This window comes from Pyxicephalus adspersus, chromosome 6 (genome assembly GCF_032062135.1).
Source record: "Pyxicephalus adspersus chromosome 6, UCB_Pads_2.0, whole genome shotgun sequence".
NCBI lineage: Eukaryota > Metazoa > Chordata > Amphibia > Anura > Pyxicephalidae > Pyxicephalus > Pyxicephalus adspersus.
Window position 1 is genome coordinate 84,588,800 of NC_092863.1, and position 26,804 is coordinate 84,615,603.

The window sequence follows — 26,804 nt, forward strand, 5'->3', positions numbered from 1 at the left end:
TAGGAAGGCATGTGAGAGTCACTGGGATATGAAGCTATGTGCTAGAAATGAGATGGGATGAATGGACCTAGAAATGAAGGCACGTGGGCATCACCTGGACAAGAAGACACATGAGCATCATCTGGATGAAAAAGCACACGGGCATCATTGAGACAGGAATACACGCAGGGGTCACCGAGACAGGAAGACACATAGGCATCACTAGGACAGAAAGACATGTGGGCATCACCAGGACAAGAAGACATATGGGCATCAGCAGGACTGAAGGAAGCAGGCAGCAATAAAAACAATTTTCAGACATTTTATCTGTGTTTTTTAAAATTAATTTCCAGTTGTCCAAATTCCAATGTTCTATTATGACAGAAAGTAAAGAGAAATCTCCCGAACTCACATGACAAGGGGCTCTAACCCAGATCAATCCAACGCAAAATCCAATGTTTGGCCCTGGGATGGGTTTTATTCATAATGATTTCCACGTTTAGGCTGTATAATGACACCATGGACCTGTTGGAGTTGCTGTTTGGGGTTCCATCTATTGATATCTATGATATATGTATTTATATATTATATGTATACATCCTATCATCCTGACCAGTGATGGAATGTATACATATGTGATATATATGTGTTATGTCAGGCTTCTATAGGATTTCAGAGGACTTTATATTATTATTACACAACCCGGGTATATATTTTATTGCCACCTATAGCCTGGGTATATATTTTATGGCCACACATAGCCCGGGTATATATGTTATTTCCACCCAATGCCTGGGTATATATGTTATCGCCTCCTGTAGCTCGGGTATATGTGTTATCACCTCTTATGGCCCGGGTATATATGTTATCACCTCTTATAGCCCGGGTATATATGTTATTACCTTCTATAGCCCGGGTAAATATTTTAAAACCTCTTATAGCCGGGTATATATGTTATCACCTCTTATAGCCGGGTATATATGTTATCATCTCCTATAGCCCGGGTATATATGGTATCGCCTCTTATAGCCCGGGTATATATGTTATCACCTCTTATGGACCGGGTATTTATGTTATCACCTCCTATAGCCCGGGTATATATGTTATCGCCTCTTAAAGCCTGGGTATATATGTTATCGCCTCTTATAGCCTGGGTATTACAAACATAACAGCGGAGTGATACGGGCGCCGAGATGACTCCGCCCACTCCTGGTCCTCAGCCTCACGCCCCTCCCCTTCTCCAGGCCGCCGGACACCTCTGGCTCGGCGATCATTGATTGGCTGACACTCTCCATCCGGGTACTTTGCGCAGTTGCAGCTCGTTCGCCTAGAGGTACCAATATGGCGGAGGTAAGGAGGAAAACCGGGCCGGAGCGGGGGGAGGGACGGAATAGACGGAAATTTCTGGCTCTACGGCCACCGAAACCGGCTATTTTCCCTCATAGCTCACCCATCAGAGCCCCATCCGGCTCCAGAGGGAGTCTGGGGTATCGAGGGCCGGCTAGGAGCGGAGAAATGTCGGCTAGGCCGCGGCTGGGATCAGACGGTCAGGGGTGGGGGAGGGACCGGGGGGCCAAGAGGCGGCGGCCGGCCGGAGCTTTCCCGCTTGTAGAGAGGGATGATCGGTTATCTATGGCTTGTTTCGTCATCCTTAGCGGTATTCGGAATGTTATTTGTGATGGACAGCCAGCCCCGGCAGTGTGATACCGTGTACGTAACTCGGTGTGTGGACCGGGACAGCGGCATCTCTCCATCTGTATAGCGCTGTCCTATAGAGAGGAGTTATATCATCTCTTATATGGAGAGCACCTCATCCTGGTGATACCTCAGGAGACAAGCTGTTACCCATAGCAACCAAACTCTGGAATCTGACAGATCAGGCAACAGGTCTGCAAAGCCATCAGTGTCATCATCAGTGTGTTCTGCTGGAACTTCCCCATCCCATGATGTCTCTGATATTCTTTATATAATGGCCGATTTATCAAACCCTCCAGGGCTGGGAGAGGATACACTTTCATCAGTGAAGCTGGGTGATCCAGCAAACCTGGAATGCATCTGGTCAAACATTTCTAATAACTTTCCATTTCAGGTTTGCTGGATCACCCAGCTTCACTGATGAAAGTGTATCCTCCCCAGCCTTGGAGGGTTTTAATAAATCGGGCTCATTACATTCATTTACGATTGTTTCTGGTTATTTGTACATTATGGGCTCAGCAAATCTAACCTGCTGGCAATCATTTGCTGCCATTGAATCTCATGAATCTGGAAGATTCCCTGTTTTATAAATCGATGTGTTGCAGCATTGACCCACCAACCTGTATGGCGTTCCTGAATTTTGTTTGATGTGGATGTAAATATTATCTGTGTGTTCTGTAATAAGTTTATTGGAATGGAAGCTGTTTTACATGTTAGTAAATATGATGAAGTTTGTTTTGAATAACCAGTCATGTGTTTGCAGAAACTTTTTTTTTTTCTAATTAAATTCTGTTTTGTTTATAAAGTGAGGATCTTTTAGGGATTATTCACACAGGCGGTGAGGTTGTGGTGGGTTTACATATGCATAGGGATTGAATAGGGGCAGGAATGAGTGGTACCAGTACCAATCACTGCTACCAGTCGTTGTTTTTTGGACCCAGTGCTGCCATGCAAGGTGCCAGCCATGGGGAGCTGTGCAAGATTGTTCAATCAAGCGGTGGCAGGGATGGACCTACCCATACACTATTGGTTCTTTCCACTGTTAGCATTTATTTCTCATTTATTTGGCTGGTGATTTATTCTTTGAAAAGTTCTTGCTGTTTCCTTGTAAACTGAGATGCGTGAATGGACCCCCCAAAAAAGATGAATATACTTTAGTGTTATTAAGCTCCCCAGAAAGACATTCCAAAAAGTTTTTTGTTTTCAATTCTAAGCGATCTATTTATAAAGAAAACATTTCCTGTGGGAGAGAGAGGGGTGTTTCAATTTTTTATGTATGTATGTATATATATGTATGTGTGTGTGTGTATATATATATATATATATATATATAAAATGGTGAACCAAAAGTAGGTGTACAGTACATAAGATTTATTTTGAGATTACATATACAATTATATTTACTATAAAATTAAATTTTGATAAACAAATATTACTTTTACAATTAAAGTTTATTGAATACAATAGTACAATACTAAAGCACTGAGAATTGTATTAACGCAGGTGCTCAAACTGCTGTCCACCTACTTTTGGTTCACCCTGTGTGTGTATATATATTTATATTTACATTGGGACTCTATCAGTCACACAACCTGTTTCCCCCAGGTGTATTTTGTATACACTACAATCTTTAAAACGTTTTTTTCCAATAAAAATTATTGTTAAAAAAACATTTTTTGAGGTGTCTGAGGCCCGGGAATGGGGAGTTACCTGGGCTCCCGTTACACTGCATTGGTATAATTGTAAGGAAACGTGTGAATCTGGAAGATTCTCCACTTGGGAATGTTTCAGTAAATGTCAGATTCACTGATTTATAAAAAGCCGCCAAAGTGTACATTTTAAACCAGATCCTCACTAAAACTTCAGAACTTGTATATAAAACACGCACTAAAATTGATTTCACTGCACATGTTGATTATATAACTCACATTTCTTTTGCAATATGTAGATCGGATCATATCGGGTACATGGACACTATGTATGTCAAAACCAAATAATTGCACCTTAAAGGATAAAAAATAATGTTACTCAAAATTGCCCACGCTATAAAAACTTTTTACCAGCTCATCAGTTTGTAGCAAACTGTAAATAATGGCCAAAGAATTATTGGTCTCCTCATTCTGTGTAGTGTTTTGTATAAAACCCAATATGTGTTACGCGGGTGCATGATTTTACTTGGTACACCTGATTACGTATGTGTGGTAAACCCCCTATTTACAAAAAACTAAAAATAAATTATTTTTTTTACTTTCACGGTAGGAAAACAAGCCCCTATGTGATTATATAGCACATGATAAAGTTTTGTTTTTGTTTTTTTGTGTGGGGGGTATACATAAAATTAATTATTTATTTTACTTCACTTTTTTGCCAGTCCTGGTGACAGGTCCACTTTATGATAAGTCAGACCTGTGTTAGACCCCTGATGTCTTCCCTACATAGTTTACAAGCAGAGTAAAACAGTTTTACTCGGTTAGTTTTTATTTGACAATCAGCCAATAGGAGGGTTCCCTGCTAAGATTACATTTCACAATCAGCCAATAGGAGGGCTCCCTGCTACGTTAACAGTCTTGGAAATTGATGTGTGCTATGGAAAACATTTAAAATCCTATAGGGTTCTCTTTTAGTACATGTGCCTATGTTTGCTTAGTAACTTTCTAGGTTTGTTTTCCTCTTAAAGTGGAACTAACCTAAAAGATTAAATTGTGAGCTGCCAGGGCCTTTACTGCTGAGTGGACCGGTGATGTCCCTTCTCCAATAAAAACATCAGCCTGCCTGTTATCAATCTTTTCTATAATATATATGTTGAGCCTGGCCTAGCTGGTATAGCATCATCCTGTGAGCTTTAGTTACATTATCCTGACCAAGCCAGTCAAGATGGCCAAATATTCTGAACCTGGAACCCAGTGAAGATGCTGGAAACAGGGCGATGAGAAGTGAGTTCAGTCACCTGCCCCTCTGTAATAAAGAATCCGCCTCCTAATATTTGTTTTTCTTTTAAGTTTAGTTCTGCTTTAAGTACGATTGCCCATCCCAATTCACACACTTAGAACAAGCTAACTCTTTTCATTGATTCACTCGCTGAATTGTTTTCTAAATGATTATATTCTCAGTATGAAATAATGAAGAGCGGGTTCTTTTTTAATGAATGAGCGGGGTCCTTTTTTATGTCCAGTCTTGTAAAACCTAGGTACACTTTTTTATATTTATATTCATGTAAAGGTATTATACTTGCATTCTTGACACAGTTGACATGGTATATTCATTCATTTTTTTATTATTTGAGATGATAAAAAAGAAGATTTGTTACATTTAAACATATGAACAGCTCCACATTTCCCATCACTTTAAATCCATGAAATTAGAATCTGACATTTCGGATTGGATGTTAATGATTGTGACCAACATGGGGAGTATACAGTTGGAACTGGTCATATTTAAACCTCAGATATCTAGGATCTGGTGTTTGCTTTGGTAATTACCTGTTTTGTGTCAGAAAGAAAGAAGGTTTGATGATAAAAGTAGTCTGCAAGAATACTTGGGTAACTTTTGCTACAGCTGGAGTACGCAGGGCATGGATCTACATTCTGAATTTTATTAAATGATTGAGAAGGCAAATTTCTGTGTTTTATTCATGTACATCACTTTTATCTGTAGGCAATGTGTGAATGAAGATCTAATGGTTGCTTGTTTAAATATATGAAATAATCCACCATGTGCATGGGGTGTACTTTCTTATGACTGAGTGTATAGACAGATATATAAAGACCGTGGTACCTGCATTTCATGTCAATTGAAGGGGCCTGGAGATACAAAACATTTAGCAATTACTAACAGGACCTGGCACAGGGAATATCAATGACAATACAAATGAGGGGCTGCTTCCCACTGAAACATCAAAGAAACAAAACTCTCATCAATACTTCTTGCACCAAATTCCATGAGTGCCCTGATCACTTCTGATAGTATTTGTGTGTGTTTTCTAATACCAAAGCTGTCTTTTGCAATTTGTTGTGACTTAGAACGTTGGTATGTGAATGCTGGAATGTATTCTGAAATGCTTCTACGCAGAACTGTTAAAACATACCAGTGTAAAATTCATTAAAATACAGCGATTGGTAATACATAATTAATATTCTTACAATGACAAAATCCATTACAGAAATATACTAATCACGCTTTTTTTTTTTTTTTTTTTTGCAGGCTTTGCTTGGCGGTTCGAGCCCAGGTTTGTTCTTTTTCTTCTCATTTAAACATTACAGTATCCTAGCTTGCTGAGAGGACATTATAGAGCCCTCAGTCAACTTTATTACTTAATGATAAAAAAGTAGTTTTGCTAATTTTGTCATTAGCTTGTTTAATTGAACATGATCATGTATTATGAGCTTAGTTGTGCCTGTGAGTGATAGTTTAGTCTTTTTAGAGTATTTGCATGTTCTATAGTTTAAAGATTTTTTTTTTTTAGTTTTAAAGACAATTTCTCCACTACAAATCCATTGTAATAATGGTTTGCAATGTAATCAGTAACTTTTTTTTTTTTTTACTGTATTAAATAATGACCTCCAAAAATAAATTAATAGAACATTAATACATTTTAAAACAAAGTAAATAACAAATCCATGTAATAGGATATTTTTGTTTTAATTTGTGGAAAATCTAATTCCAAATTTGCTGTTTATAAAGTAATGCATCATACATCTATATATGATGCCTTCCTTTACAAAATAATGTGTAAAATGAACCTCTGAAGTTAAGTTAGGGTTTATACTTTCCTTGCCCCCATTTTCCTCTTGTGGCATCAAACAATGAACAAGAAGGAAATTTTATCTGCTCTGCATTCCCTGTACAAGGAAGAAGCAGCCATGCCCGGCAATGTGTGGGATGGGGCTAAGGTAAGTATAAATGTTTTTTTTTTTTTCCCCAACAGGTACATTTACACCCACTTACAGGTGATTTGTAAATAGGGAGGGGCCTGTGCAATTTGAGCTGACCTTGCATATTTTTTTGCAAGGTCAACTTTAAGTACCATGCGCTTTCGTCTATGGTTAAAAAAATTGCTTAAAAATGGTTTAATTAGGGCAGTCTGCACGTTCCAACTCTTTCCTTAAATTGCAGTCTTACTATTCCTAGTTCCCCAATGCTTTCTCCTCTAACTGGTCATCTAAAGCTGCTTTTCTTTACTGCCCAACCAGTTATAGCTCTCTGATGTTTATTACATACCAGGCATGTCATATGTAAGTATGCTGAGGCCTGACACATCTGGAGAAATAAAGGAAAAGGGGGAGCTAGAAATAAGTAATTCACCTTCATCAACCACTAGCCAAAGTCTTTTTAACTCCTGGAGTTCGGTGATCAGCTTTAAATACTTAGTTGTATAGATGTGCTTTAGAAAGATTTGTTTGCCGTCTGTTTAGCTGTAATTACTCTGTTCAGGGTCTGTTACCTGTCATGTTGTGGGGTTGGTTGCCTGACCTTATGTGCCCTGTATGAGGACGGCCACCCAACCTAGACAATCACAAGCATAAGAGCCATGCACCTACGTGGTAGGTAAAGCTAAATAAGGATGGCAGACATGAGCCTTTCATTAGTATGTCTGCACAGATATCATTTTAAAATCAATATAAAGATTCTTCTCTAACTTCAACAATGACAAAGTATCTTTTTCAGAAACTTATACTGGTTGAATGTAGGGGTTGCAACTGCTGAGCTTTTTCCAAAAATGCTATTTGCGTGGGTTTCATATGCAGATCAAATTGGCTTTTATTTCTAAGGCTATATACACACATTAGATTTTTGTAGTTGGGAAAAGATCTTTCATGATCCTTTCCAAGGAAGGATAGTACATACAGCGCCATTCTGCTCTATGCAGAAAGGAGGGGGGACTATGAGCAAGCAGCACCCCGCTGCACTCTCTCCCCTTCATTTGCATTGCATCCACCTGGACGTATCCATAAACACACGTCATATTCTCGCCAAATACTAGCCCTAAAGCAGTATTTGGTCGAGAATCATCTGACGTGTGTATGTAGCCTTAGGGGGTTACCAAAACCCCAAAATATGCAAATTCGTTTTTCTGTTTTCTCTGGATTTTAAATAATAAAGCAATCAGGCAACCAATATTTTCTCGGAGGCTAGCGATGGTAGTCTCTATGTTTAAGGATGCTTTGCAGGGATCATTTTTACCAGCAGGTAAAATTTCTGGTCTCTGACAAAGCTCAATAGCAAGGAAGGGGAACCTTTAAAGTTTCTTTATTGGTAAGCCCCATCAGTTAAAGGACTTTGCTTTTGCTAAATTTAAAAAAAAAAAAGTTTTAATCTCTTTATAATATGTTAGCAAAACACATTGAACAGCCCTGCTTTATGGTATTAGCATCTGCTGTAAACGGAATTTATCATAAAAGTAAGAAATAAAGTTCAGTTAGTGTATCATCTCCAGTCTAAACATATGCATAATATTTTATTATAACCTATAATAAACTAAACATTAATGTATAAATATGAAAAGTTTTCCAAAGGGGGACAGCTGAAGCCTGGACAAAAATGTGGTTGCATCTTTCTGTGTGATTAACTTCTGTATGTAGTTGTGAGTCTTTGTTAGTTGTTTTGTGAGAACATTATAGACAAACCCCAAATCCACACATTTGGCCTTTTTCATGTTTATCCTATCTATTTATTTTTATGATATTTCCTTTAAGTTACATTTTATACTATTGTCCATCGCATTGTTTTTTTTTTCCCCCTTTCCAGTGGGTTTTGACTGTATTGTTCATATTTTTTTGTGTTGATATTGTATTTATGTATCTGAAATGCTGCAGACATTTTTCCAGCTTAGTTCCCAAGCTTTTCTTATGTTACATTAACAGTCTCTATATGGACAGCAGAAACGAAGCTTGACAGCCATTCCAAGAATATAAAGAGTTCTATAAACTAAGTAATGTAAGAAAACTTCTTGATAATCCGTAATAATGATAACCTGACATAATATGCATTGGGGAGAAGGGAGTTCTAAAGAGCATTTGTAGTTTTGGTTTCAAAATTTATACTGTATATGATGAATAAATAGAATATTCTGTACCCCTCCTCCTCCTTTTTATGGAGGTTTTAGAGTATTTTGGAAGTCGTATTTACATTTTGAATGACCTGTAACACTGCTTGATGACAGCTGAGCTTGTCTTAACTGACACTTCCACTTGTCAGTCCATATGGTGTTTCCATGGTAATGGGAAGTGGTCAGTGTGAGAGGATTAACTGTCATTTAGGATTAAAAAAAAAGGATGCTACAGAGCGACTTTTCTGAAGCATATTGTACATTTACATTTGGTATAGTATTTAGCTTAGATTTTAATTTGTGTCCACTTTTTTATGCAGGCAATGCTGTCCAGCAAAATGACCATGACAAGTGACAAACTATATCACTGCCACTTTCTCCCTAGTAACAGGCCTTAAAGCATACTTAAACTCAACATTTTTAGGTAGACAACCCTTCTAAATAAAGTTAAAATATTTTTTTTTAAAAAGGGATTAACAGCATCGCTTTAAGTCATGATAGTTGCGGCCATCAAGACTTATTGGGAGCGCAGAGCCACCCGGTATACCTATGTCACGCATCCTGGGGTGCTCTGGGTACTCCTTCTGTGCATGCCTAATCTCAGGCATGTGCAGAAGGGGCATTTTTTCCACCAAGTGCAAGATCTGGTGATGTAGCAAGAAGACCAGAAGAAGATGGAAGTGAAGACATAAGATGGCGGTGCCCAGTGCTTTCTTTTAATCCCGCAGATCTCCCGATGGCACTGGTCCTTCCCACTATCTAGTCCCGCGTCGTCCTGGAATTTTATCTGGTCCCGGCGCGGGACCAGATTGTAGAAAGGACCATCGTCATCAAGGGATCTGTGGGATTAAAGGTAAATGTAATTTTTTCATATTTAGTTTAGTTTTGCTTTACGTGCCTAAAAAACTAAATTGCAGAGTAATATCTTTATTTTCTAGTTGTACCTGCATTAGTATTCCTGATGACCCTTAAGGAAGCAGCATGAATTTTAAAATACAGGCTGTACAAATAGGTCTTGACTTTCTCTACTGTCATTGAGCCTCCTACTGGCTGATAAAATGTTAGCATTTGACAGGAGTTAGATTTTGTCAGGATTGAGTGGTTTATTCTTGATTTTGCCAGAAATTGAGGTCCATTGCAGCATTCAACTCAACAAAGTTTTTTTAAATTGTGTGGGAAGAAATTGTAGGTGGGTGGCAGCCCCTGTATTGTGACCCAAACTTCTAAGTAACCACCCAAAAACAGCCAGGCAGTTACTGAAAAGTGGTAGTAGTAGTGGGGAGAACACTGCATTGTACAGCTTGGGCTTAAAATCCAATGGCTGCACAGTCAAAGATATAAAAGCTAACAGAGGTACTGGTGCCAACACCTCATCATTACCTTAGAAACCATTTAGGTCCAGTTAGAATTGATTTGAATGATACAAATTAATTGTGACCCTTGTTGGCATCACTGGCAGTGTTCTAGTGTGTCCCAATCCTTGTCATGTTTGCTGTAGGACTCTCACCTGACTTGAAATGTAGAATAATGTTATTATAAGGTTAGACACTTCCAAAATAAACTAAAACCTTCCTCATTAGAAAAACAAAATATTTCATTACTCTTCCCTTCTTCAATGCATTTGGTCACTATTTAAGTGAACAGATTCAGTTCAGGAGGCTTTTTTTTTTTTTGTTCATATTTTGTCAAAATTAATTTCTAATAGCACCAGTCCCACTTGGCAAAAAAGTGAAGCTGTAAAATGTCAAACGTTTATAAAATAAATATATGCTATGTTTTTAAATGTGTTAAAATGTTATAATACCTAACAATAATCTAAATACTTAATGATAGAAATGTTGTTCTTATTGATTCAGAGCTGGAATAGTTCAGTTTAAGTGCCTTATAATTTTTGGTAAAAAATAATGGTAAAATCTGAATTTTTTTCCCTCTTGTCTGAAAAAATAGACCGTTGTTACAGTGGTGTGGGACAATCTGGGTAGCTTTTGTTAAATTACATTCTCTGCCCATGCAGATAACACATAAACATAAAATAATTCTGTGTTAAAAAAAAAATCTGTGCCGTGAAAATATTGGGAGGCTTCCATTGCTGACCTTCTGAAATGCTTGACAAACTTCAGTATTTTCTGAGTCATTGATATGGAACTATCACTCCACCAATGAATGTAAATTAAACATGGAATGCTGGATCTTCATACTTGTTCTGGCTACGACATCCAGGCAACAGGCATTTACAGAACCAGTGGTCAGTATTGGCTGCTTGTATATTATTAATACAGGTTTCCAATAATAAACATTTTGCCTATTGAGAAAGACAAATGCTTGGTCTTTAGGGGGCATGTTCACAAACCAGTGAATGTAACTGGTGGTGAGTCATTCATTGTCATTTAAAACTCAAACAGCAGAAAGATTTACCTGTGGTAAATGTTTTATAAATGGAGTCATGTTAAAAGGAAAACTCTGCTTTTGCTTAGAGTAAAAAAAAAATGTGTTTTTAAACTTTTCTCAGTCTGAACTTTTCCAGAACTTTCAGAAATATTGAATGTGACATTTTAAAAATGGGGAAAAAAGTAACTATTTTTAAAAATTGTATTTTAAAATTTAAAATAAATCTATTTTTCAAAATGTAATTTTAAAATTGTTTAATGAGCGGTTATTTGTATAATTTTAAAAATAAACCCAAATAATAAATACAAGGTCTAAAACTTATACATTTATACTTGGCATATGTTGTTTGAGCAGAAGGGTAGAAATGACAATTTGCCATTATTATGCTCCAATCAGAATTCGGAGCTGGTCCTGAATTAATTTATAGATGGCATCAGATCCATCAGTGAAGAGCATCAGCAGAACTTTAATGGCTTGCTTATAGCACAGATCTACTTTCACCTCCATCTTTTCTTGGTTCTTTTCTTTGGCTGAGCAGGGATGGCATTACTCAGTTCATTCATTCCTAGCAGCCTGGATAACCCACAGATGTCAGCCTCGTACACTGCCATGCATGGGCAGGTTACTTTTATTGCAGAAGGCACAAGTAAAATCTGATTGCAGATTTGTTTTGTGGAACTTTAGTTCCACCATAAAATCGGAGGATCAGATCACCAATCAGCCATATAGAGAAATGGTCATACAAAATATAGATCCATTCTGTACTGTTGCTGAATAAATAGGAGTCATTCCAGTCCAGTTAAAAGATACAAAGCAGTATTGAATGCTTCCTTCGGCTGCAGCCCTTGCACTAGAGATGCTATCAAATAGCCTTGCATTCTAAAATCCACTTTAGCCATCATTTGGATGGGGGGGGGGGTTACTCAAACTTTGGGGAAACAAAGTTTTCATAAATAGAGCCGTTGCAATAAGCCAGGGGACTCCTTGTTTCCCTGGGTAAACCAAACAAATTGTTTCTAAAAGTGGGGCACCCTGCAAACGCCCTTTTCTTCCTCCTCTGCCCCAGGGTATCTATTTGCTGTGAGCATTGGCTCCAGTTTTGCTTGTTCTATATTGTGTTAATTGTAATCAGTATATGTAGAGATTGTTCTTATCGATCATTACTCACATTGGTGGGAAAGTCAGTGTGAGCAGCATGTGTGAAACACACCACCAATTTGTTAGAAAATATGTGCATGGAAAACAAATGTTTTTGTTCATGAGACAGCAAGCTTAGTCACATCAAAATTTAGGAACTTTATGTGAGTTTCGAAAATACTGTTTTATTTCAATTTTTCTCTGAAATAGATAACTACTGAAGCATTTCTCAGTGAATTATTCAATCAGAATGACAAAGAGAATGTGAAGGTAATTTGTTGAACAATGTGTTTTTTTTTTTTTTTTTTTTTTTTTTTTAAATTCATTTTATTTTTTTATTTTGAACAAGTGCTTAAGTGAGACTGGTGCTTTAAGAGGTCAAAGGGAAAAGAATTGTGAGCAATTTGGGTGGAATTGTCCGAGTTTAATATAATATTGGAATTTTATCAATCTTGGCTATTGGTACCCATCTTGGACCAAGTGGGTCTGCTGCGTTCCTATGGGAATAAATGTATTTTTTAAGAACCATTCAGCTTTTTTCTACTTCATGCAGAACACAGAATTCAAAACCCTGCCCCAGGTTTCTTGCAAAGGAAATATTGGAAATAGGTATAACTTGTGTGTTCTGATAGGAGACTGTGAATGATAATATTCATTAATGGCTAGATTCACTTCCCCCTTCGCTGAGATTTAAAATCAAATACCTGTGAGCTGATATTTTTTTTTGTGTTTGGGATCAGCCAATCATATGCTGGCGTTTGGTGTTTTGCACTCCAATGGTGAGAAATCTTTACTACAGCTCAGTTATTTTAAACTGCTGCTGCTATTGGAGTCCATTTAAATCCTTTAATAGAGTGACATCATTGTTATGGTTTTGTGGGGAGGGGCAGAGGGAAAACTAATGTGAGGAGAATGACATTGTTCTTAGCCTTAAAGCCGACAGATGACTCCAGATGACTGCTCAGTCTAAACTGAAATTTCTAGTTTGTGAGGTGTAATCCATGTCACAATTTTTTTAGCTTTTTTTTTTTTTTTTTTTTTTTTTTTTTTATAAAAATCATTGTCGTGCCACAACTTTTAACTTTATCCAAAAAAATGTCGCTGCTTTAACCCTGGTTTAATTGGTTACTAAGCAGTTGACTTTTCTGACTTATGGGCTAAGCCACTCCTGCCTGCTGTTCCACATCCATCAGTGCCATTCTAGGTGAAAGTGTCTACAATGGGTTTATGAACAGGTCCCGGAGTATGACATGGCCCAAAAGTTTAAAAAGCCAGTTCCTTCATTACCATGTAGAGCCCAGAAGACATTTTTTTGGTTAAATAGATCTTAATCCAAGACAGGAAAGTGGCTGACATTGTTTGCTGAAGTTGAGATTTATATAACAAAAAATACTGCCTCCGGTATGATTTTAGTATTGATTCTTTTTGCCCTGGACACATACAGCACTGGTTAAGTACCACATTCCGCTTGCTAACACTGCTATGTTTAAAGTTTAATAATCTCAGTTCTTGGAGTAGCCTAGAGTCTGCAGATCCCCATTTCTGGAAACTATCATGGATCAGTGACTTTCAGCTACAGCTCTGGGTTTATACCCACAATATCAAGTTCTGCACATTTATTCTATAAAATACAATAAAAAATTTTTATGAATGAAAATACATTTTGTTTAGACAAGTCTTTTATCGAGAAATTTAATAATGTTTGGGGGAAAAAAGTATTTCTACCTATTGTCACTTTGCAGAGCCCTGCTTGTAAACTTCTGCCCTAAAAGAAAGTAGCTATATCCTATTTTTGCACATATCCTATAGATTTATAGCTGTGTCAAGGAATTTGGATTTTTGTTCATGCCTTAAAACATCTGCTGAGAGCCCTTTATTGGTTTTAGGCTTTACATTGCTGTTACACCAATTTCTGTTATTTATTTGTTTGTGTCGCTTCTGGTGCCATGCTGAAAGAAATTATTGAATACAGCTTACGGCTCAATGCCTGATATTATTTACCTAAATAATTGTATACATTAATATGCTAAATTGTTGTATTAGGTATAGTAAAATTTTCAGGTAGAATGCTGAAAATGATTTTGTGTAACAGTGTTTGGAAAATGTTAAGGGTTGTACAGTTTTATAACCAGTCCTGGACAATATTAGGACATTAGCAGATTTTAGAAAACAAACTATCCCTAGGATAGATGTTCGTGTTTTACACCTTAATGTATGTGTGCATGTAGCTCTATTTTCTAACCCATTCCACTTTTGTGACATAGTATATTTTTCCTGTCCTTTTCTAGTTGGCTCTCTGTCATCAGAAGATCATGACTTTGACCCTACAGCTGAAATGTTGGTACATGATTATGATGATGAGAGAACTCTTGAAGAAGAAGAAATGAAGGAAGACGGCAAAAACTTCAGTTCTGAAATTGAAGATTTGGAAAAGGTTTTTATTGCCTTGCTTTTCTTACAAAATATTTACTTCCTACTTTTTTGGAAAGATTAAACATTGCTGACCTTTTTCTAAAGAATAGTATTGTCATGTGTACATTTTAATTCTTGTATTTTAATAATGGATTGCTTTTGGGTAATAAGAAATCTGTTTTACAAATCTGTTTATAGGAAGGAAACATGCCTTTGGAAGATTTATTAGCCATTTATGTCTATGAGCCAGCAGATCCAGTTATGGCAGGATCCAGCGTTGGCAGTTCTCCCAGCGAGTTGGCTGATGAGCTCCCCGACATGACGCTAGATAAAGTAAGTAGCATCTATATACCTAACTATAAACTATATACTTACTTCAGGTGTTTAGATCAAAAAAATTTTTTTGAGAAAAAACTTTAACCAATTGGAAAGGGATTGTAATAACAAAATAATTAGATAAATTAGATTATTTTCTTTTTTTTTCTCAGGAGGAAATTGCAAAGGACCTTTTGTCAGGTGATGATGAAGAAACACAGTCTTCAGCTGATGATTTGACTCCATCTGTCACGTCACACGAAGCAACAGACTTTTTTCCACGACCTTTAAGATGTAAGCATCTAGTGCTTGTCTTTAGAAATCGTTGACAACTTGATCTGAGAAAAGGGATAAAATGTACAGGCAAAAAGCTATTGCTGAGCATAGGTGACCTAATCTGATAAAATGACCCATATTTTAGGATTTACAAAATCCTTACAGAATGTGATGGGCATAGGAACCTTTCTGGTGTCTGGTAGATAGAAAAAACCCTTCATATAACCCAAATATATAAAGTTCTACTTTCCTTAGGTTGTACTTTTTATTTTACCTAACTATCCTGTTAAAAAAAAAAAAAAAAAAATGTAAAGGGAAACCATGATTATCCCTAGTTCTCTCTCATGGACTACTAACAGTTCCTCCATTAATAATAAAAATTGAAATAAAAAAAAAAGTGACTTTGCCTATTTTAAATCTAAATTTGTCTGTAAATTTCTGTGTAGCGAATACTGCATACGACGGAGATAAGGAGTCTGAAAGTGAGGATTTGGAGACGGAAATGGGAAATTCTTCAGAAGATTTAAGGAAGGTAAGTGTGTTTAGATCTTTCTTATCCTTGACTTTCAGAACAAGAACTTGTGGCATCTGCTTCTAGGCTGTTAATGTGGTGCTTTTTTAAAATATTTGCTTCAATTCTAATAAAATGTGAAAAGAGCTTTGATTTATTGATTATTGGTAAATGTGGTTTTATTTTTGTCTGTGTTTTAGGAAATAATGGTCGGTTCACAATATCAAGCAGAAATTCCACCTTTTCAGGGGCATTACATGGCAAATTTATCTGGTAAGTAAATAACATATCAATATGCAAAAACTGCATTTTGCATACACAATACTTTTCTCATAGTTCAATATATATAATAAATCTTGTGTATTAAATTCAATACAGACTATGAACACCAAGATCAGTTGATCTGGAGTCCAGACGTTGTTCCAGAGAGCAAAGTGGAGGCTTATCTTTTGGAAACCATGAGGATAGACAACAAAAGACTTGTGGACAGAATACCTGATGGCATCCTAATCAAGGATAATGAACAGGTGAGGTTCCGAAAACTGCTTTTCAACTCTATTTGACCTGCAATATTTTCCTGTCTTTAATTAAACGTGCTATAGTTACATTTGAGTGGGCTTTAACATTGGAGGGCTGCTATGTAGGGCAATCTAATTTTTTGTGCAATTTAGATTTAATTCCAAAATAATACACTTTTATAGTTGAATTTGTGGTAACGCTTTTATATTTCCATTCTCTAGGCTCTGCATGAACTTTTCAAGTGTCGATACAACTTCACAGAGGCGATGGAGAGATTTTGCAGTAGAGAAGTGTTACATGGTAAGAGCTGAAGGAATGCAAAGATTAATGTCTGTGTACAATAATGTAGAATTTCCAGCATTGCTTGCACATTAAAGTATATATAGCAGATCTGGGGATATCTGGCTTTGTTTCTGATACTGATATAAAATGTTTTGGGGATATTTGGTGTAGTGATTGCAAATGGATACACAAGAGAATAATTTCCACTAATCCCTGCCAAAAACTACCTAGAGGTATCCAATTTATCCAATTCTTACAATTTGTTAAGGTTAACATGTAAACCAAATTACCAAATAAACGACAGTAAGATCTAAATCGATGAATTTCCATATTTTTTTTTTGCAGACGAGTTTAAGCCTTGGACTGAGGAGGAATGTAGAAATTTTGAACATGCACTTCTAATACATGGGAAAGATTTTCATCTAATACAGAAAAATAAGGTAACTATATGTAATATATGCAGTCCATTTTAATGTTTCAAGAAAGTTCCATACCTGCAAGCAGCCATAGTTTTCCATAACTTCCAAGGCAAATAAATGTCTCTATCAGCAATGACAACTTTTCAGAATCTTCTTCTTATTCCTCTAGCTGGTTTACTGCTTAAGTCTACACAGAATTACAATATAGGGTGCCAATGAATATGAAGGTAAAACATTCACACACACCTATTGTTTCCCTTGAAGTCCATTTGTCATTTAGTGAATATAATTTAAGACATTGTCATTCTATCAATTTGATCTTCTGCAGTCCTGTGCAGTTGCCATTATCACAGCCTATGACTAGAACGGCAATTTTCATGTTCATTTTCACCCTGCTGTATCTATTCAGTGGCACAATTACGGTTTTGGAGTGTTATTGGACTGACAGACCTCTTATTCCAATCCAAAAACAATTTCGGGATCAAGTCTCATAATTGTGTTTTTTTTTTACTTAAATTTACCAGGTGAGAACACGCACAGTAGCTGAATGTGTAGCTTTTTATTACATCTGGAAGAAGTCGGAGAGATATGACAATTTTGCCCAGCAAACAAGATTTGGCAAGAAAAGATATCACCATCATCCTGGAGTAACGTAAGTGGACATGAAAACTTTTTATTTATTTTTTAAATGTTTTTTTTTTTTTTTTTTTTTAATATGCTTTTATTGAGATACAACAAGGTTTCCTTACCTTTACTTAATACAACTGCAATCATCATACAAAGAAAAATACAATTACAGTCTGTAACATAAATTAAATAGCATGTACAAAGGAGAAAACAAAATATAATCACATAGTGTTTGAATTGACAAATAAACTAAGGTATCTCGTGTTTTTTTTTTTTTTTGAAACAGAAATAGAGAGCGGGTGGAAAATTTGAGGGGAAGGAGTGAAGATGTTTAGTGGGAGAAAAAGGGGGGGGGGGGGTGTAGGAACTCTGATTGTATTATGTTGCAGCAATAAATGTTCTTTTACCCTCCATAGCCATCGACCAATTGTTGGGGGACTCTCCTGTTTCCAAAATGTCGGGATACATGCCTTCGCTGCGTTAAGCAGGTGGTGCAGGAGGGAATATTTACCGTATTTTTTGCCGTATAAGACGCACTTTTTCTTCCCCAAAACTGGGGGGGGGGAAGTTAGTGCGTCCTATATGACAAATGTGTTATAAAATAATTAAAAAAATATACTCACCCGATACCCGATCCTGCGTGTGTCTCTGGCTGCAGCAGCGTCTGTCTCCTCTTCTCTCTGGCAGCAGCACGTGTCTTCTGTCTGTAAAGCAGAGCGAAAGAAGCTAGCACAGCGCCACCTGCTGTTCCCTGTCCTAACTGCCGTACAGTGGAAAAAAGCACAGAGTGATCAGAAGGGGAATTTGAATGGCACATGAGTGATCAGAAGGGGAATAATCTTTCAGAATCTTTTTTTCTAAATTTTCCTACTTTAAAATTGGGTGCGTCTTATATTCCGGAGCGTCTTATACGGCGAAAAATACGGTATATTGTTTCTTGGACATGAAGTAGACCTAATTCGGCCCTTCCTTTTATGTCCGTGCCTGTGAGTTTGTATGTTATATCAGCCACGCCTGCCCAGAAGTTTAACACTGGGCACTCCCAAAAAATATGTAATAGTGTACCGGGTGCCACTTTACATCTCCAACTCTTATCATCCGCATGAGGATAAATCTTTGCAAAGTTTAGTGGGACTTTGATACCAACGGGTCATGAACTTGTAATTTATTTCCTGATACCTAATACTAATCTCTGCCCTATGCCCTATACCTATGACCAAAATACAATATTGTATCTTTTTGTTCCTCCGTAAAGGACATTCCCAGATCTGCTTCCCACCTAGCAATAAATTGAGGTGTGGACAGAGTTTGTGATGTTAATAAAGTTCTGTAAGCATAGGAAAGAGTGCCTCTGTACTGTTCCAAACTGGAGCATATTGGCGTCAATGGGAGCAAAGTAGATAGTAGAGATGTAGAGAAGTAGATATGTCAATTAGATCACGCGCTAGTTACTCAACGCAGGCAATACTTTATCCTTTGGAATTGCATTATCGGGGCCCACGATCCATGTGCAATGAAATGTATGGCGCGGAACACTCCTCCGCGGCGCCAAGATTTAAAGATTGGGGTCTCAGAAGGGAAATTTGGGTGTTCCAACACAGGTGACAGCGGTGAGGGATGGGGTAGTGGAGGAGTTTGACCTATATTATCTAGAAATGGCTACTAATGTGGAACGTATTATCGGGTGTTTTCGTAACTTGTTGCTACAGGAGGTGGGAGCCCACGGTAATGTGTCTATTGGTACAGGTGAGACAGTGTCCTCAAGCTGTACCCATAATTTCAGCTGTTTATTCCGGCACCAGTCCATCAAACGTGAAAATGCACTGCCTGTTGGTAAAGGATTGGGTCCGGGAACACCATTCCACCATTTATTTTGGGAAGTCTGAGGGTTTTGACACCTATTCTTGGTGTATACGGGTGCCAAACAAATCTAGGAAATGCAATCCTAAATTTGGCTAAAATGTACATCGGTATGCCACCGGGATAGCCTGGAGCAAGTACAACCGCTTAGGCATGACGTTCATTTTTAGTATTTTACATCTCCCGAACCAAGTAAATGTCATTTGCCGCCACTTATGAAGGTCTTTCTGAATTTCCGAAGCGGGATAGTTTAGGACTACTAAATTAATGTGTTGAACTGGATTACAGATTTTTACCTTCCATCCATTTGTCTAACTATTGCAGTTTGGCCTAGTTGAAGTCATCATGTTTTCTAACACATCCCCTTCAAGAGCTGACTATCCACTTTCTAATCTATTCCACCAAATGACTGGTTCAGTTGTTATGAGATAATGTTATTCACTCCTATTCTACCTCACTTGTTTTAATATTTTGGTGTGTGAGTGTCTAACTAAATCCACCTTTTGTTGTTTCTTGTATTTAGGGATTACATGGACAGATTGGTAGATGAAGCAGAGGCACTTGGAGGAGCTGGGAGTCCATCGCTCTTAACCTGCCACAATAGGACAGAGTCCATTCCTGACACACAGCTTAACATTCTGAGTTCTATAACTGCTAATGAATTTTCAGGTAAGTCGTCATTGTAATGACCTCTTCTTCATCCTCTTTAAAATATCTGGTGTATAGCATAATACCAAGTTCCTGTATACCTGAGAAGCCGCATTCAATGTATATTCACAGTTGTCTGTTCCTTGATTCTTTCAGCCCTGAGTCACAGTGTGGCCACTGTATGCAATTCAGACGTAAACTGTTTAAGCGACGGCTTTCCGTCACTAGATCCATTGCCCCGCGGCCCAGTGAACCTCGTGCCTGTTGGGACGGAAGACCTGCTCCCCTTGCCCACCAATGGAGAAAGTGAATGCTATACCTTATTTGACACTGGATTTTATCCTTCTGATCTCAACCAAGTGAGCATATGCAGTGAGGAAACAGAAAGGCCGGCAAAAAGGATAAAAATGGGCATTTCCGTCCCAGAACCCTTCATCAACGATGTGTCTGTAAATAACCTAAGTGTGGACTTTGACAACCATGCGCACCACATTACCAGTGCCAAAATGGCTGTATCCATGGCAGACTTTAGCAGTCTTTCTGCTAACGACACAAATAGTTTTATAAGTTCGCACACACTACACCATACAGCCCTGCAGTCGGAGTGACTACCTCCAGCCTCCTACGAACGTTCTTTTTTGGGGACACAGCTGCCGCAAAATCTGATCATAAACTTCGGGTTTGCCTAGTCTTTCACTGGAAGTTTGAACTTTTTTCACTATGACATCAGTGATGTCTTTGTATGTAAAGAACTATATCTTGATTTTTGTCAAGAATTTAACTTTTTTTGTTTTGTTTTGTTATTGGTCCATTTATTGTGGAAACAACAATGTTCGGCAGAGTTGGGAACTCGGATCATGATCTGGGAAAGCAGCTTTTAGGCTTAACCTCTATTTTTCTTAAAATTTGGTAGAAAAACTTGGTTTCCATTTTAAAAAAAAAAAAAAAAAAAATCTAAACCAGCACAGGTTGAGAATCTAACTAGGTGACTCTTGATGCAAGTTACAACAGAGTTCAGTGGATAACCAATGTTTACAGGTACCAATCCATTCCCTGCTAAATGTAGCATTTCTTTTTCTTTTTTTTTTTAAAGCAGGGCTGGAAATACTAATTGGAACTGCACAATCCACCCTCCGTAAGGTTTTTCTTGTTTGTTTTTTCCCAGCATACTATTTCATAAAAGATAAAAAAGAAGAGCACTTGAGCTGTGACACCAAGACCAGCAATCTGCAGCTGGTGCATGGGACAGTATACGCTTCACCATGTTTTTGGATAAATACTGCCAGAGTGGATCTGTGTACCTGAGCTGAATGTGTCTTCTTTCTCTCTTTTTGATATTGTATTTTTTTTATTGGGAGAGTAGGTACCACTTGCTCTTTTTTTTTTTTTTTTTTTTTTAATATACATTTTTTTTTTTTTTTTTTTTGAAAATTGTAAAATGAAAAAAATAAATTACACATTAATATGTGTACTTTCATGAGGAAGCAGATCTTTTCCAAGTTTGAAGTGTATGTCCAGGCATTTATTCAAAGCTCTAACAGCAACAGCAGGCCTGTAAAATTTCCGCAGGTAGGTAGGCACACCCCAGAACTACATCTTCCAAGATCTTGGGGTGTGGAAAAGGCTTTTGGGAGTCTGCATTGGGAAAGAAATCCACGCATGCACATGGAGTTGGGACCAAAGGTTGGCACTCTCTACTCCAGCTGGTTGGAATTTAAGTAAATCAGCCCAAGCTAGGAGCTTAATGGGTTTCTGCTGGGATAAAACACAAAATGTGCATGTATTGCAGAGATTTGCTGGATTTGTTTTGCCCAGACATACACTTCTAGTGGGGATGTGATAGAACACACGTGGTTTACAGGAAAGCAGGCAGTTGTCTTCTAAACTTTTTTGTAGATTAGCATTGGTGGGTGAGGGTAACACGAAGCCTGAGATTTACTGCTCCCTTTTTTTCTTATTTCACTATTTGCATTAGACACCGCCATATACCGCTAGTTACTTAACCTGTGATTCCAGTCTATTTGTAACCTAGATCCTGTCGGAGGGTAATCGCCCATACACACAAATACCGCTGAGTGGCCCAAAGCTTCCCAATACAGGCCCAGCCAAGAGGTGTCGAGTTTTGTGAGCTCCATTTTTTAAGGAAAAACCACGCACCTGTCTCGCGTGCTTCCTCTGCCAAAGAGTTCTTCACACTGCACACTTTATTTTGCAACTGTCTTCTTTCTTCTACCGCTGCTCCAGATAAGCTCAAGAGTTGAGAATGTCGTCTCGTAGTCCATCCAAGGAATGTGTCCATTCATTGTTCATTCACGGCACACATTTGGGGTGTGTGTAGAGAGCATAGACCATAGCTAGATTTTCAGAGGGAGGGTATTTATTAAACTTACTGTGAACTGCATTGGGATTGGTCCTGAGTGACTGCCATATTTTTTTTTTTTTTGAAGGATAATTAAGTTTACACTGCAGACGTCATTAGACTGATCAACAGTGGGTAATAACTTACCTTACTGTATGCGGTTCTGTATGCAGTTTAATGTTGCCCAGTTTTGTCAGTGTTCTTTATATTTTATTTTATTTAGCAATTATTATCAATTCCAGTCAGATTTGTTTGGCCACATTTAAAGCGTATGTAAACTCAGAATCTATTTTTCAGTATTTTGGGAAGCCTCTTAATATATAGAACAGGGGTCTGTGGAACCTCAAGTTCCTTCAGCGGTTTCCTGGGGTTGTGCCTCTCAGGTCAAGTGACCCCAATGATCTTTTTGGCTGTCTGTATGGGTGACATTCTTCCTACTGGCCAGCAATGTAAGCGGCATTCTTCCCACTTACCACCACACTAATGTACTGTGAGCTGTGGATATAATTATAGCTGGGGTTCCCCTATGGTAAAAAAATTGAGAGAGGCTGATATACAGTTTTGTTTCTTACCAGGAGGTCCTGCCTAGAACAATACTGACATCTCCAAACTTCCGCCTCTCAGAAGCAGCGTTGTCAGATTGTTGGCCGCTGGGTTACAAGAGGTGCACACCTGATAGACGGCACAGAACAGTCACAGGAAGCTGACAGATTTTTTCCCAAACCCTGACAAATAAATTTTGGGTTTTGTACATTTTAAATAAAGTGGCTTTTTGGACTTAAAAGATGACAGAATGCTCAACCTGTTGCACTTTTTTTTTTTTTTTTTAGCAAAACACGATCATTCTTCATAGCAAATGCAGTAATAGTGAATCTATGCATTGCATTCATATAGATGAAGACAGAGTCTTGGGTTTCCCGTCAGTAGTTTTGATTGTCAGCAGTTTGTACAGATACTTTAGTCAATTAATAGAAGAAAAAAATAAAGTATTTCAATTTTTATTTTTGACCAAAATACTTTTGGATGATGTAAGAAGTTTTGCCTTTTGTAATGCTAGTTTACTTTTAGTGTATGGATCCTATACTTGTTTAGTAAAGCCTTACAAATCAAGGCCTCTTTTCCTGGCACTCCCTCTTTGCCTGGAAATTGGGCTTTCCCTGTTGCAATTTTTTGTTTTTAGCCTTTGTGTGTGTTTTTCTTTCATTTTTTTTCTCCCAAGTATTGCATTGCTGATTGTGTGGGCAAAAGGAGTGTTGAAAACTGTGAGCTAGCATTAAATCTTTACCTCTTAATTCTCGTGATGAGGCAATAATTGCAAGAATTTTGTAAATACCTGTAAATTTCTCTTTATCTTAGATATATCTATTTCTGTAAAATTGTTTTCTGACTTCCTGCAGTGTATAGTAACATTTTTGTGCATGCATAATGTGACACAATGTGTACCACTATTAACTTTACCCATGTAAAATAGCTATTTATTATTATTTTTTTTTTATTTTATTTTTTTAATAAAGCTGAGCTTTCTGTTTAAAATGTCACTCTGGCTGCCACATGGGCCTGTACTAAATTATAAAGAGATTAAATATGACTTTTTTTTGTGTTATTGGCTTTTTACAGAAGCACAGTATTGCAGACCGGTGTGGCAAGCCTAGTTCCTTCATGCACATTGTATAGCGTGCGCCGGTGCCCGTCTGCAATGGCCACTTTGAATGCGTGACATGAAAATATCATTGACCGCCTCCAGAATGGCTGCAGAACGGTCAGTGGTATACACAAGCATCGGCATGAAGAGACCTACAAATCTTGCGTATCTTGCCTTTTGAAAAGTTAAGCACAATTCCTCCTAGGAAACCGATGGATTCCTTGTTTTTTTCATTTTTAGCCGTTTATTTCATGCAGACAAACCAAAAACAGAAAGAATAGATTTTTGTTTAGAATTTATTAAGAAATGGCTATTTGTGGCCTCTTCCTAACGTTTATAATTCTGTGGTGTTGCAGCTCTCCAGCTGCTGAGAGAAATCTATTTTCATGGTCATCCCACTGACGACTTTTGTTGAATCCCCAGGCATGGAAGAATTGGCTGTCACAGTGATGCCCGGCCTATAGACACTTGGTGTGGCTCATTCCTGCCCTATTAATGGGGGGTTAAAATTCCTTCAATAATTAGGTAAAGATTGGTTCACTGAGCAAACATTCAGCAATTCAGTTTACTAGATGCTAGTAAGATCCTTGGTGATCTAAAATGTGTGATATATCAGCCTGACCAGTTAGCCCATGGACACTCAACACACAAAATCCTTCTCCTTCACCTATATGTGTTGTGGTGCATATACAGCACACTATGGTACTTAGCAGTAATGCTGATTTATTAAAGCTCTCCAAGGCTGGGGATGATACACTTTCATCAGTGACCCTGGGTGATCCAACAAACCTGCAGTGGATTTCTTAAAAGTCATTTGTGCTAGCTTAGATTGTTAAATGGTTTCAATCCCACATCAGATCCATTCCAGGTTTGCTGGTAAAAGTGTATCCTCTCCAGCCTCGGTTTAATAAATCAGGCCCATAGATGTCAATCTGACTTCATCAATTAAATACCCTGGTTTAGAAGTTAGAGATAAAAACAATTGAGATCAAGTAAATTTGCTCTACATTATGGTAAATTCGATTTATTGCCCCAGAGGTCCCCTACATACCATCATGCGAAGACTAATTGTATTTAGATGGGGTTTCAGGGTTTTAACACATTTAGCAGATTGCTCAGTTAAAATCGAATCCCCATTAACTATTCTGAAAGCTACAGCCACACTTAATGTATAGATGTAATCTTTGCTTGTGTATGACCTCCCCTATAAAGCCGCATCTCTTTGACTTCGATTTCTTCTTCCCTGGGTTGTTAGCTTGTCCCAATTTATCATGAATGTTTTAATTTTTTTTATTATTTTCTGAATTTACTTGAAGGGTTTGCAGAAAGTTCTAAGAAAATACTAAAGTGTGTACAAATCTGTTCACAATTGTGCAGTGTTTTTATTTCCTGGTATTTCTTGTTACTCATCAGTGAACATCTAACTGCTTCACACTTTTTGAGAACATTCTTTTTTTTTTGTATGTGTGTGTGTGGGCGCTAGTTGCTTCATTTTTTAAGTAAATCCTTTTGGTTGTTATCACGCAAGGCTTCCTAAGCATAGATGACGCCTCCTACAAGTAATTAGAATTATCTATTTTTTCTAAGACCTGAAAAGTTTACCCATCTAAATAGCTCCTGATCCTGAGAGGTATTTTTTTAAACAAAAGAAATGGAAATAATTGCCATGTATATTTAAGATATGTATGAAATATTCCTGTTGTATCGCCAGTGTTTTTCCAAGTTTCAGAATTACTGCTATAACCCCCCCAGGAACATTGGGTGACAATCACAAAGACGTTTTAGTATCAAAGGCTCGAGGAGGTCACTGTTCATTGGTTTTAATATTTGTACATAAACACTTTTTTTTTTTTAAAACATTATTTTGTATTTTTGTTGTACTTTAATATCTGGTGTACAGTTCCAGAAATAAAAAGTCTGGAAATCTTAACTTCCTGTGAGTGTATTAGATTTTTCTACTGGGAATATTTTTGCATGGGGAGATTCTGTGCACATAACATATAAGATTCTAAAATATATCACAACTCGATAAAAATATATATTGGACGTAGTGGTAAAATACCATTTTATTTATACCTGTGATCATGTCTAATACACTGCCTGTGCTGAAGTGACAACACTCACTCATTGGGCCTGATTTAATAAAGCTCCAAGGCTGGAGAGGATTCACTTTCATCAGTGAAGCTGGGTGATCCAGCAAACCTGGAAAAGATTTCCTAAAAGTAGATTACTTTTTGTTAACAATTGTTTTCAATCCTGGTTCAGATCTATTCCAGGTTTGCTGGTGACCAAAAAAAAAACAATGTTTTATCCTTTAGGTATACCACCTTCCCTTGAGCTAAAGGAACTACCAACCCTTAAATAAATATTTACCTGAATCAGACATGCAAAAAAGCTTCAGATACTCAAAATTGTCCCTGTGTAGTCAATCCTCATAGACTTCTATTTGGCTTTCCTCCGAGCATCTTTGGTATTGGCATTAAGCAATTTGAAGATTTCTGCTTACTGCAGCTATCCATATTAGGTGAGAACACATTTGGGATGTATGTGAATTGTTACTTTGCACAGGGGTGACATGTAAAAGTACAGATATCTTTTAACATAATTTACCAGTACTATACATGGTACAGCAATAGGTAGGGAGATGTGGTACCATCACTACCCAAGTCCTTGTGTGCAGAAAAAACTCT

At 37.5% G+C, this 26,804-nt stretch overlaps 1 protein-coding gene across 5 annotated transcripts; it reads left to right on the top strand.

Annotated features, from left to right (window-relative positions):
- The first annotated feature begins 1,290 nt into the window (after positions 1 to 1,290).
- Positions 1,291 to 26,044, top strand: MIER3 (MIER family member 3). 5 transcript variants are annotated; one of them, XM_072416406.1, is made up of 15 exons: positions 1,291 to 1,329; positions 5,875 to 5,899; positions 8,535 to 8,607; positions 12,455 to 12,514; positions 14,533 to 14,678; positions 14,855 to 14,989; positions 15,145 to 15,265; positions 15,694 to 15,779; positions 15,959 to 16,031; positions 16,137 to 16,285; positions 16,499 to 16,577; positions 16,905 to 16,999; positions 17,503 to 17,630; positions 19,989 to 20,134; positions 20,270 to 26,044. In XM_072416406.1, the coding sequence occupies exons 5-15, from the start codon at positions 14,580 to 14,582 to the stop codon at positions 20,719 to 20,721; spliced, it is 1,563 nt and encodes a 520-aa protein (XP_072272507.1). In that variant the 5' UTR covers positions 1,291 to 1,329; positions 5,875 to 5,899; positions 8,535 to 8,607; positions 12,455 to 12,514; positions 14,533 to 14,579; the 3' UTR covers positions 20,722 to 26,044. The 5 variants fall into 5 exon arrangements, with proteins under 5 accessions (XP_072272507.1, XP_072272506.1, XP_072272509.1 ...); XM_072416405.1 differs by having other exon boundaries at positions 1,301 to 1,329; positions 8,535 to 12,514; XM_072416408.1 differs by lacking the exon at positions 8,535 to 8,607 and having other exon boundaries at positions 1,312 to 1,329.
- The last annotated feature ends 760 nt before the right edge of the window (positions 26,045 to 26,804 follow it).

What these genes read in the sequence shown, in the direction of transcription:
- MIER3 (XM_072416406.1), top strand. Translation starts at nt 14,580, where the DNA reads ATGTTGGTACATGATTATGATGATGAGAGAACTCTTGAAGAAGAAGAA. An exon ending in CAGTAGAGAAGTGTTACATG is followed by an intron (nt 16,578 to 16,904) that starts GTAAGAGCTGAA and finishes TTTTTTTTGCAG; the next exon opens with ACGAGTTTAAGCCTTGGACT. An exon ending in AACTGCTAATGAATTTTCAG is followed by an intron (nt 20,135 to 20,269) that starts GTAAGTCGTCAT and finishes TGATTCTTTCAG; the next exon opens with CCCTGAGTCACAGTGTGGCC.